Here is a 12,957-nt window from a genome sequence, read left to right as displayed (position 1 = left end):
GTTCAAATTCAGTCCCAAACGCTCCTAGCTTTTTTACTCTGGGCAATGCATTTAACCCTATTTGTGTCAGTTTTCCTCATCTGTAAAATGAACTGGAGAAGGAAATGGCAAAGCACTCTAGTATCTTTGCCAAGAAAATCCAAATGGGGTCATGAAGAGCCAGACATGACTGAAAAACTGAGAAAGAAATATTGTCAAACCACCTTATTTTTGAAACCCTAGAGAACAAGAAATCAGGTTGTCTTAGCATTTCTCTTTCCTTGGATTTCATATTAATCATGTCCAGAGCTTTTAAAGGTTTGCAAAGGACTTTTTGCACATGCCTGATTTGATCCTTCTAATAACATTATGAGGTAGATGTTCTTATCCCCATTTTACAGATGAGAAAACTGAGGTTCAAGGGGATTCCATGATTTGCCCATGGTCACACAACTAATAAATTGCAGAAGCAAGATTGTCTGATTATTGACTCCAAATAGCAAACTCCAACCACCTATGTCTTCTGTGTCTCTGAAAACTAAGGGTCAAGTGGAAACAAGATAGTGAGGGGCTCTGACACATATGCAGCTTTCCTCCCAGCCTAGACCGAGTTCTTTACTGGAACAAAGGGGAGCCTTAAGCTGGAGCTCACCCCCTTCACAACCTTAGCACATCCTTGCTCTTCTTTCCTGGAGACTCCCAAGCAGCCTTCTGCCTCATATCCCAAGCCCAGGGCATGAAGCTTTCTCATGCTAGCTATGTCTGCAGCAGGCTTGGACTTGAGAATTATTATCAGAAGCAGCTAATCATGCTAGAGGATCTGGAGGTGAGTGAGACCAGAGAGGTCATTAGGAAAACCTGGTCATTTTACAGATAAAGAAACTGAGTCCTAGAGAGGTTAAGTGTCTAAAGGTCAAACAGGTAGTATGCATGAGATGTGGAATTTGAAGCTTGGTCCTCTGATGCCACAGCCAGAGCTCTTCCTACTTTTCAGCAAGCACTTATCGACTATTATGCCTACCAGAAGCTTATATTCTACTTAGGGGAAAACAATATGTGCCCAAATGATCTGTTTAAGCTATTAAAACTTAAAACTTTCAGTAAGACTTTTGGGACACACCTGCACGTCATCCTCATCAACGCCATAGCGAAAATTTATATAGTACCTACTTTGTGCCAAGTATTGTGCTGAACATGCAAAGTAAAACTTATTCCTAGTAAATAGGGGGAAATGGTAGGGATGGGCGGTGTCAGACAAGGATTCATGTAGGAAATGACACCTAACCTGAGTTTAAAAATGAAATTTTCTTCTTTCCTATTAGCACCCTGTAGGGTTTTTACCCCATGACAAAAACAAGGTACCAACTTTTTTTTTTAAACCCGTACCTTTTGTCTTAGAATCAATATGATGTATTGGTCCCAAGGCAGAAGCTAAGGGCTAGGCAATGGGGGTCAAGTGACTTGTCCAGGGTTACACAATTAGGAAAGGTCTGAGGTCAGATTTGAACCCAGGCCCTTCAGTCTCTGGCCCTGGCTCTCAACCACTGAGCCATCCAAGGTGCCAACTTCTAAGCAAAATTATCATATTATTCTCCTGAGCTACAAAACCCAAACACACCATTTTTCTGCAGCACAACTTGAATAATATATAAATATATATGTATACATATATACACACACAAACATATGTATGCATGTATAATTGTGTATGTGCCAGAGATGGAGAGACAGGAAAAGCGAGAGGCGAAAGTGTAGATATGACTCTGATTACAACTCCACCCATAAGAAGGATGGATTAAATATAGCACTTGCTCTAGGCAAAATCATGAAGTATGCAGAGTTTCTGGTGGCCTCCTTTCAGTGCCATCTTCACTGCCTGTTCATCTCACCCTCTAGGCATCCAGGTGGCCTATCATATCAGGGAGAATATCTGTTGCTCCTCCCCCACATTTCTCAGTAGCAGACATTCCTCCATTCTGGTTCCCTTCTGGTGGCTTAAGCAATTCCTTGGCAATATGAGGACTTCTTGAGGGTCACTATTGTCTCTAAGACCTCAGTGTGTGACCCAGGGCTCGTTGGTTTGCTACTTATTCACCTTCTCTAAGATAAGGATATTTCCCTGGCTGTACGTCATCCCTTTAGAGCCAAACTTTCTACGCCCTAATCTGAGGAACAAACACATGTTGATATACTCAGAAAGAGGGAGGATAGAGAGCTATGGGCCTGCCTGCCTGTCTTCCTTCTCAGGTAGTATGTAATATTTGTACATTCTCATAGTGGCCTTCAGAACCACATCTGTAGTGCATCCCATCAGTGGCTGCTATTGTGGTGATTCCAGGTTAGACGAGAACGAAGGGTTAAGTCGTGGTGGTCTATTAAGAGCCTTCTCAAGACCCTCCAATCATAGCACTAGCAGCAGACAGAGTCAGTTCTTCACAATGATCTTTCACAAACCTTCTCTAGCTAGCTCTTAGGGTCTATGATTCCAGTGAGATTTATTTCGGTCTATGTTCACACCACACATCACCCTCACACTTGAGTGTATATAAAAATCTCAACTATTTTTAGGTGGAATATTTATTATTTGTATTTTTAGAATCCAAAGGTTGGAAGGAAAACTCAAAAGATATTTTCAAATGGAGAGAGACAGTACTTAAGAACTCAGGTCAGCTCCTCTCTGTCCTCTTTTAAGATAGCCTGGGTAGATGCCTCTAGTCCAGGTCTATATCCCTTTGTAGAAAGGGTTTCCTTTGCATTTAACCTAATCTCTTTTTTGTAATTGAAGTCTCAGATTCTTATGCTGGACTTTATCTAGCCTCCCTTGAGAGGCAGTGGATTGGGAATGAATTTCAATCAGGAAAATGGATTTAGGTCTTGGTGACTCTAGCAGGAAATGGGTCAGTCATTGTACCTCAGCCTCCGGTTCCTTGTGAGTAAAATGGAGATAATGGAATCCATCCCCCAAAGTTGTAGTTAGAATCAAATGAGATATTACGTAAGTAACATGCTTTGAAAATCTTCCATATGTGGCATCATTATTTATTGGTCTGCTGGGCAGAGGAGTGGGGCATGTGGAAATCATCCTCAGGAGTAGTGGAAAGGGGGAATGGAGTAGCCCCCTCTAGAATGCCCGGGAACACCTTTGCCAACACAGGTTTAGTTGAAGCTCTACTCTAACATAATCATCCCAAACTGGCAAAATTGTGAAGCTCAGTCTGGCTGATTATATGATAGTAGCTGTTAACCACTACTCCTTCTGTTCTCATGATCACTGGGAATTGATAGTAGGGACAAGGACATCAGTGGCACAGTGGATAGAGCATTGGGCTTGGAATCAGGAAGACATCTTCATGAGTTCAAATCTGGCCTCAGACACTTACTAGCTGTGTGACCCTGGGCAAGTCACTTAACCCTATTTGCTTTAGTTTCCTTATCTGTAAAGTGAGCTGGAGAAGGAAATGGCTTACTGTTCCAGTATCTTTGCCAAGAAAATCTCAAATAGGGTCATGAAGAGCTGGACATGACTGAAATAGCCTGAACAACAAACAAGGACAGCATGAATATGGACAATACCTTTGCCCATCACCTTCAACCCAATCCTCTCCCATCTCATGATCTCAAAGTTTAAATAAGATAAAAAGGAGCTCCTTTCTAAAAAGGCTGGGGACCTCTGTTCTATAAGGCTATAATAACTGCAGTTAGGGCTAGATTGAAGGGAAGGAGGCTACTGAATGCTTAGGAAAACTTTAGAAGGCACCTGCTCCCAGTGCCTCTCCTTCATCCCTTTATTGCAGGCGACAGCCAAGACGGGGAGATGATTCTTGAATTTGTCGATCTTGAATTTGATATTTTCTGCTAAGCGCCTGGGTCCAGGAAGGTCACTCAGGGTCTTGGTCAGTTTGTACATTGTCCTCCACATGGTGCTCACTTCATCTGCAATTTCTTCAGCATTTAGTGTATACAGAGGCCCTGCAAAGAAAAGGAAGTTTCAGGGTATAGAGTTATGAAGTCACATTTGGTAAACCCAAATTCATTGAATAATGCTTACCTCAGAAGGGAACCATAATAATAAGCATTTGTGGAGACAGGTAGGTAGCACAGTAAATTCAATGGCAGGCCTCAAGTTGGGAGGAGTTGGGTTCAAATCTGACCTTAGACATCTCTTATCTGTGTGACCCTGTACAAATCATTTAACCCTGTTTGTCTAACCCTTGCCACTCTTCTGTCTTAGAATTCAAACAAAGAGAGAAGTAAGGATTTAAAAACAAAACAAAACATTTTATAAAGACAGAGGGATCCAGCCTATGAATCAGGGTAGGGAATTCCCTCTATCAGTACAGGTCCTCCCCCTTTACAGAATTACCTAAAGCATTTGCATATGCTCTAGGACAGTACTGGCAAACCTTTTAGAGTTCACATACCCAAACTGCACCTTCAAGCCACCTGTGAGCCCCCTTCCTCATTACCTCAGACAGTGGAGGGAGGAAGTACTCACATTGCTCTGCTGGGCAGAGGGATCCCCAGGGGCGGTAGAGGGGGGATCGGAGCAGCTCCCTCTGGCACACTGGGGCACAGGTGCTATGTCTTTGCCAACATGGCTTGAGGGTCTGCCCAGGGTTATGAAACCATTATGAGTCAGAAGTAGGATATGAACCTCCTGGCTCTAAGACTGGTTCTCCATCACCATACCACATTACATGGCACTTAAAATTTCACAAAGCATTATATACAGTTTCATTTGAGTCTCATAAAAATTCTCTTATGTAGGTATTACATAGTTTTTCCACTTTAAGGAGGAGATTAAGTGATTCGTATAGCTAGTAAATACCAGGCAGAATTTGAACCCAAGTCTTTCTGACTAATTCCAGGCCTCTATCTACTAAATTTAAGTGAGTTTACTGTTCAGTCAGATTCTTCCTGAGCTTCAACTCTTCCCTATTGGTACAGAAAATCAGTCCATTCATCATCCAATAAATAAGCATTTATTTTACACCTATTATTATCCAGGGGCTATGTTAAACAACAGGGATATAAAAAAGGCAAAAGACAATTGGAGCTTTCAAGGAGCCTACAATCTAATGGAAAATATATATAAATCCTTTCAAGTTTGAAAGGGACAGTATTGTTGGACAACTGATGATTTTCTTTTTTTTAACCAATTTTTTTGTTAGTTACATTAAAATTCCCAAGTATCTCACTAGCTCCCTCCTCTCTTCATATCATAGAAGTCATCACTCAACAAAACAAAACAAAAAAAAACATTATTTATGTAAATGTATTTCATGTTTCTGTTTATTAGTTCTTTCTTTGGAAGTGGCCATTCACTATTCTTGAAAATATTAATTCTATAGAGATATACAAAGTTCTCTTGGTTGTACTCATTTTGCCCTTCATTGTTTCATGTATGTCTTTCTAAGTATTCATAAAAGTAACTTGGTCATCATTTCCTGTGGTGCAGTAGTATTCCATCATGGTCATATACCACATATTGTTCAGCCATTTCCTAGTTGATGGACATCCCTCGATTTCCAGTTCTTTGTCCCCATAAATAGAACTGCTCTAAATACTTTGAAACATAGATTCTTTCCTTTTATCCCGATTCTTTTTGGGAATCAGACCCAACAATGGTATTACTGATTTTAAGGGTATTTACAATTTTATAACTCTCTGGGCATAATTCCAAATCATTCTCCAAAATGGTTGAATCAGTTCACAGTTTTACCAAGTGTATTAGTGGCCCCATTTTTCCACGTCAGCTAATGATTTTCAGTGTTTCCAAGAGTTAATGCAGCTCCCAAAAGGTGCCTCAGTCACAAGGAATTATCTTTCAACCTAGGAGAAATCTAACACAATTATCACAAAGGTCTAGGACTCAAGGGGAAGCTAAGTGGCTCAGTGGATTGAGAGCCAGGTCCAGAGATGGGAGGTCCTACTTTCAAATCTGGCCTCAGACATGTCCTAGCTGTGTGATCCTGGGCAATTCATTTAACCTCAATTGCCTAGCCCTTACCACTCTTCTGTCTTAGAATCAGCATTGATTCTAAGATGGAAGATAAGGATTTTTAAAACAAATAAACAAAGGTCTAAGTCTCAGGCTTCGTTGTCTCTGCGCTACAGATGTGGAGATTGAGGCACCAGAGGGTAAAATGATTTGCCCCAAATAAAATGAATGAGGAGACAAGGGAGAAACTCTCTACCTCATAGTCCCAGGCTCTTTCTTTAAAATCATGCTAGCCTATGGAGCCGCTATCTGAGGACAGGTGGTGTTAACATGAGCTGTGAAACAATGTCCTCAGCAAGATAGAAATAGTTCTACTTGGTATGACTATTGCAAAGTGAAAGTGTGTTCACTTTATTCTGTCTACTCTATCTGCCACCAGTGCAATAATTGCCTCACATTCAAAATTTGATTTTGTTCCTAAAATAGGCATCAAGTTATTGAATAATAGGTAATTAGGTGTCATAAGTGAATAGAGTGTCAACCTTGGAGTCAGGAGAACCTGAGTTCAAATCCAACCTCAGACACACTAATTGTATGAGCCTGAGCAAGCCATTTAACTCTGTTTATTTCAGTTTACTCAACTGTAAAATTAGCTGGAGAAGGAAATTGGAAACTACTCCAATATCTTTGCCAAGAAAACCCTAAGTGAGATAACAAAGAGCCAAATATTATTGAAAAAGCAACAGACGACCCTAAAATACAATCAATAGAGTCAACGATGAAATGAGGGGTTGGACTAGAGCAGTGGTTCTTGACCTCTCCTTGTCGTGGATCTCTTTGGCAGAGGAGCAAAGCAGGTGGGTCCCTTTCAGGATGATGTTTTTAAATAATTGAAGGGAATGCTAAATTTCAGTTGGAGGTAAATGAAAACCAAGAGGGAAGTATGTTCTCACCAAATTTCATGGACCCCTCCAAATCTATCCACAAACATCCAGGCTCAAAACCCCTAAATGAGATGATCTCTCAAGTTCCTTCCAGCTCCCCCAAAAAGGAAAGGAATAACTGAAGACAAAGGATAGATGCCAAAGGGTCTGAATAGACCTAGAGGGACTCTTGGTGAGAGGGAGGTTAAGGAAGAAGGGGTTTTGATTGGGGAAATGTATTTCACTGGAGTGTGGGTAGTTTATAGGCTGCCTTTATGTATGAAAGCTTAGCATAACAGAATGTGATATGATGGAGAGAACATTAGATGTGGGGTCAGAAAGCCCTGGGCTCAAATTCTGACTCAGAGACTATTTGGACAAGTCACAAAGTCTTTTGATCTGCTTCTTTATCTGTACTGTAGGGAGGGGAAATCGAATATCTCCCAGGTGGGGATATGTGGATATGAATCAAATGTTGGGCCTCTGAGTCAGAAAGACCTAAGTTCAATTCTGTCTTGAACTCAGATACTTATTCGATGTGTGACCTTGGGAAAGTCATTTAAAATCTCTCAGTGTGTTTCCTCATCTATAAAATATGGATAATAATAGCACTTACAGGGGAGGGTAGTTGTGAGGATCAAATGAGATAATATGTATGAAGCATTCTGCAGATATTACCATTTTGTTAAAAATGCCAGTGGATTTATTTTATGGAATGAATGTAGGATTTGGAGGCAGAGGTCCTGGGTTCAAATCCAGATTCACTACCTGCTACCTATGTGACCTAGGACAATTCACATCATGTCTTTGAGACTCGGTTTCCTCATTTATAAAAATTAGTGGGTTAGGTGCTAGGTAGGTGGGTTAGTGGATAGAGAGCCAGGCCTAGAGACTAGAGATCCTGCATTCAAATGTGTCTTCATAGCTATTGCCCCTGGGCAAGTCACAACCTCAGTTGCTTAGAGCTTACTGTTCTTCTGCCTTGGAACTGACTCTTAGTATTGATTCTAAGATAGAAGATAAGAATTTTTAAAAAAATAAAATAAAGTAGCTAAACAACTAAGTGAGTTAGAAGAGATGATGTCAGGTCTCTAATCCTAAATATTGTCATGCTAAAGATATGTATGTATATTGCTTTCTTGTGTCACCAATCCAGAACAACCTGGCTTCCCTAATTGATAATACCTTGGAAATACTCTTGCTCTCTCTACCCTAGTCTCTGTCTGTCTGTCTCTGTCTGTCTGTCTCTCCTTCCCCTCTCTACTCCTCACTTCCCTTTCCTCATCCAGATTTCCCCAGTACAGCATCACTTGCCCCAACCCATCATCCTCCTCACCATTCATCCACTCCTCCGATTTGACAACGAAGTTGTAAGCTGTCATCCAAAGCTGTTCAAAAGGCACCTTGTTAGCCATTATCACCTGCAGAGTGGGGAACTTACTCTTCTCCTTTTCCAACAGCTCCTCCTCTTTATTGATTGCCTGTGAAGAGCAAACACCACCATCAACCATCTGCCCATCGATACCTTCTGCCCAGACTCCTGAATCAACTGGTTATGCCTCAGCCCAGAGGCTGTCTAGTGACCCATGAGCTCTGAGATCCCACCACATTTAAATCCCCAGATTCTCACCTTCCTCCACCCACATCAAGATTCAATCATAGAGATGTTCCATCTAGAGCTGGAAGAGGTAACCAAGGTCATCTTATCCAACCCCCTCATTTTACAGATGAGGAAACTGAGTTTCAGAAAGGTTGTGACATCTAAAGCCACTAAGTGAATAAGCAGCATATGTACTCTCCACTCCTCAATGAAGCAAATTCACAATTCTGCCTTTTAGTCATGACAGTGGCAGGTCCCAGAAAATACAAGAAGTCATTTAAGCAAGTTATAATGTCTATGCAAGCAACCAAGTACTTGAAAGAGCCCTCCCGCATCCTAGATCACAAACCTCGAATTCCACCAGTGCCGTTTCCAGGTTTCTATTCAACTCATTAAGTTTTTCAACATTGTTCTTCATTTCTTCCATGGTTATCACTTCTTTTTTTCTGAAGCTCTCCACTTCCCTGTAGTAGCTCTCAAGTCTTCCTTCAAATTCAGCACACCTGAATCAAAGACAGCCCCAGTCACATAATGAGTTTCAGCTGAGTCCATTTGCAATGGTCAATAGCTGTGAAAGTCCTCCCAAGTAGAGACCTGGTGAAATTTTGCCCCTGGGGAGCTCCCTGATAGATTTTTTTGTTTTTGTTTAAATTTATTTGTTAAAATTCCCAATTATTTCCCTCCCTCATTTCCTTCCTCAAATTAAAAAAGGAATCATTTGACCAAATATATATATATATATATATATATATAGCTAGTTGTGTGACCCTGGGCAAGTCACTTAATCTGTTTTGCCTCAGTTTCTTTATCTGTTAAAGGAGCTGGAGAAGGAAATGGCCTACTGCTCTAGTATCTTTGCCAAGAAAACCCCAAATGAAGTCATGAAAAATCAGATATAACTGACACAACTGGATAACATGTTTATTGTCAGTCAACAAGCATTTATTAAGCATTTACTAGTTGCCAGGGACTATGCAATTACTCCATTCATTCTGATTGTCCTGATAATATATTGAATGGAAAATGATTTAAGGAGAATTTATTATTGTGTTGTTAGGACCAGAGCACATAACAGGGACTTCTGCCTATCGCCCTTTGGCAAAAGGGCTGGGTACATCTCAGAGGTGCCAGTCTTCTCCTTCAAATTCTGACAAGTAGGTTCTAATCTTTTTGGACAACACCCCTGACAGGTATGCTTGATCCCAGATATACCAAACCCCACAGATTATTGACTTCCATGCAGGGAGTGGTGTTAGGATACAGCCTCTGGTCTTCTCAGAAACATCACCGAAGCTGCTGTTTCTCAGTTCTTTGAAATATTCAATTCAATTCAATATACACGTATGTTGTTATTCAGTCGTTTCAGACATGCCTGATTTTTTTGTGACCCCATTTGGGGTTTTCTTGGCAAAGATACTGAACGGTTTGCCATTTGCTCTTTCCTTCTCCAGCTCATTTGACAGATGAGGGAACTGAGGCAAACAGGATTAAGTGACTTGCTCAGTCACACAGCTAGAAAATATCTGAGGCTGAATTTGAACTGGAATCTACCTGACTTGAACTCAGATAGATCTCCAGGCCCAGTGCTTTATCCACCGCTCCATCTAGCTGCTCTTAAATGTATATGTATATATGTATGTGTGAAGTAAATTACCTTCATCTCACGGCACCCCAACAGTGAATATTACAGAATAACGTCATATCTAAAGACCTGGAATCTCCTGGTATTTCTGTGAGCATCCACATGCAATGGCATCATGGAGAGAGGAGCTAGTAGGGTTTAAAAGGCAAGCCCAGGAAGGAGAGAGGTCTCTTGACTTCTGCTCTTGATCTATGGCAAGCCAAGCCACTGAGGCAAGGACAGGTCAGTCAGTCAAATGAAGAATCAGTTCTATTTAGGCTGATACCTTAAAGGAAATCTCTCTGTGTCTCTTGCTGTCTCTCTTCTCTCTCTCTCTCTGTCTTTCTCTGTCTCTGTCTCTCTCATTTTATTGATAAATGATTATAACTCTGGCCAGACCATCCTTTTATTTATCACATAAATACATGCCTATAACGAGGAAGGCATTGTGCTAGTCTCTGGGGATTAAGAGATAAGAAAGGAAAACATTCCTTCATAGATCTAGCACCAAATAGGGACCTCATCCACCACACCTCATTTTACAAATGAGGAAATGGGAGCCTAGGAAGGTTTCCCCAAGGTCCCTCAAGTTTAAATGTCAGAGCAGGAATTTGAACCCAGGCTACAGTTTCATTCACAATCCCAAGCTGCCTCCAAATGACCTATTCTCAAAGAGTTTATATTCTATGAGATGGGGCTGAGATAGAGTAAACAATAGAAACACAGATAAATATAATAGGGAGAAAGGAAATTATATGGGTGAAAGAAAGATCTAAAGTCTTTCAGGAATATTTGAATCCTGGAGAAGGTACTTGAGGGAGAATTGAAAGAAGAGAAGAAATCTGAATGGTAAAAGTATGGATAGAATTCATTCTAGTCATTGGAAGAGTGTGTTGGATCAAGTTGGTATTATTTTTTGCCCTTCATTTTCATCAAGGGTGATGTTGACTTGCAAATGAATTGGATTTAAGTGAGGGAAAGTTTGTATAAAGTCAATAGCCTCACTCTCCCAGTCATCCAAGTGCAATGGCAAGACAAAAGTCCAGACCACTGGCGATGGTCAGGGATGCAGTGGATGACTTTGGCATCTCTGATGTCTGACTAAGCTCTGGGAGCTCCACAGTACGTGCTTGAGCTGCCTTCGCGGCCTTGGAAGCAGATTGTTCTCATCTGTATGTTCTGCCAGGAGAAGACTTCACATGCTTGGGGTAGATATCTCCCTAACTCACTGATGGGTTGAGGCCTGTCAGTTTTCCTCAAACTGGTTTAGCCCATCTGCTGAGATGGTTTTACGAGGCGGCAGCAGCTGCACATACCACAGCTTCTTGGAGCAACAGGTTAGGGTGGTGTGGCAGGTGGACACCAAAGGTATGAGCAGCTCAGAAGAAGGCTTAGTAAGCCCTCATTCCAGGTGAGGTAGAGAGAGAAGAGATAGAGTTTGAGAAACTTTAGCTGAAACGTAGCATACATGAAGGGGAGTGATGTGAACTAAAGCCGGAAAGGTAGGTTGAAGTCAGTAGAAGGACTTAAATGTCAGATATGGAGATCGTATCTTAATAGGCAATATGGAACCATAGGAGATATTTAGGAAGAGGAGTGACAAGCCAAATCTATGCCATAGGAGGATTTTTTTAGAAGCCGTGGAAAGGAAATAAAATCTATCTATTAATACCAACCATCTCCTGGTCATGCTAGAGGGTTAAAAAAACCAAAACCAGGAAGAACCAAAATTAAGGGTCACCCAAAAGACAAAGGAGAAAAGCATGGGGTAGTGTATACAGTTCATAAGAGCACATGATCAGCAAAAGACTATCTACAAGATGGGACACCAAAAATATCATTAAAAAGATTTCTTTCCAGAAAAGGAGTTGGAAGGAATATTTGATATGCAGCACATATGCTGCATTGGGACCTTCATGATATTGAACCATCCTGTTGGATTCCCAGCTTCTATGGAGAACTTATGTAGAGATAAGTCACACGAGATGAGGCATGAATAGACTGAATCTGTATCTTTAGAGGGAACAACTTTTGGAGATATCAACCATCCATTGAAGGACTGAAGAGAGATGATATGGAGAATAGGGACAATGGAGACAAGGACACCAATTAGGAAGCTTTTACAATAGTCTAGATATGGGACGATGTGGTTCTAAACTGAGGGTGTGACGGTATGGGAAGAGGGGTAGCTAAAAGAGCTGATGTAGAGGTAGACTTTATGGGATTTGAAGACTGACTAGATATGCATGGTAAGATTAAAGAAAAGATCAACATGGGTCTGAGGTTATGAACCTGAGTGACTGGGAAGATGGTGGTAGCCTTTACAGAAATAGTGAGGTTTGGAGGAAAGCAGAGTTAGAAGGAAAAGTGATGAGTTCCATTTCGGGTACAGTCAATTTGTGGTACTATTAGGACATCCAGGGGGAAATGACCAGCAGAAAACAACCAGGGCAGTTGGAGAAGTGAAAATAAGAGTTCAGGGAGAGATTAGAGCTGTATATACAGATTAGAGAGTAATTTCTTTAGGGATGATCTTTGAGCCCATGAAGGAGAATGAGATCCTCAAGGAAGAGTGTGTCCAAGAGAATAGAAGAGAAGAGCCAGGACAGAGCCTCTTGTATTTGGGGATGGAAGAGGAATGATACAACAAAGGAGAATGAGAAAAGATTCAGGCAAATAGGAAAACCAGGAGAGAATAATGTCATGGAAGCTAAAGAGTATAAATATTCAGAAGGGGGTCTAGACTATTGGACTCAGCAATTAAAAGACAATTGTTTGGGGTCAGCTAGAGTGGCTCAGTGGATAGAATGCCAGACCTGGAGATGGGAGGGCCTTGGTTCAAATCTGGCTTCAGACACTTTTTATCTGTGTGACCCTGGGAAAGTCACTTAAC

At 41.2% G+C, this 12,957-nt stretch overlaps 1 protein-coding gene across 5 annotated transcripts in view; it reads right to left on the bottom strand.

Annotated features, from left to right (window-relative positions):
- The window catches only part of DNAH3 (dynein axonemal heavy chain 3), a 246,850-nt gene that overhangs the window by 164,387 nt on the left and 69,506 nt on the right, over positions 1 to 12,957 (bottom strand). For all 5 annotated transcript variants that reach the window (XR_469849.3, XM_007498217.3, XM_056806547.1 and 2 more), the window contains 3 exons: positions 8,793 to 8,946; positions 8,180 to 8,324; positions 3,737 to 3,948 (listed from right to left, as the gene is read on the bottom strand). Coding sequence is in view for 4 of the 5 variants with exons in the window: in XM_007498217.3 (XP_007498279.2) it covers positions 3,737 to 3,948; positions 8,180 to 8,324; positions 8,793 to 8,946 (511 nt within the window). In the remaining variant the exon portion in view is untranslated. The remainder of the gene's footprint in view (positions 1 to 3,736; positions 3,949 to 8,179; positions 8,325 to 8,792; positions 8,947 to 12,957) is intronic.

This window comes from Monodelphis domestica, chromosome 7 (assembly GCF_027887165.1).
Source record: "Monodelphis domestica isolate mMonDom1 chromosome 7, mMonDom1.pri, whole genome shotgun sequence".
In the NCBI taxonomy this organism is placed as follows: Eukaryota; Metazoa; Chordata; class Mammalia; order Didelphimorphia; family Didelphidae; genus Monodelphis; species Monodelphis domestica.
This window is presented reverse-complemented; position numbering and strand designations above follow the sequence as displayed.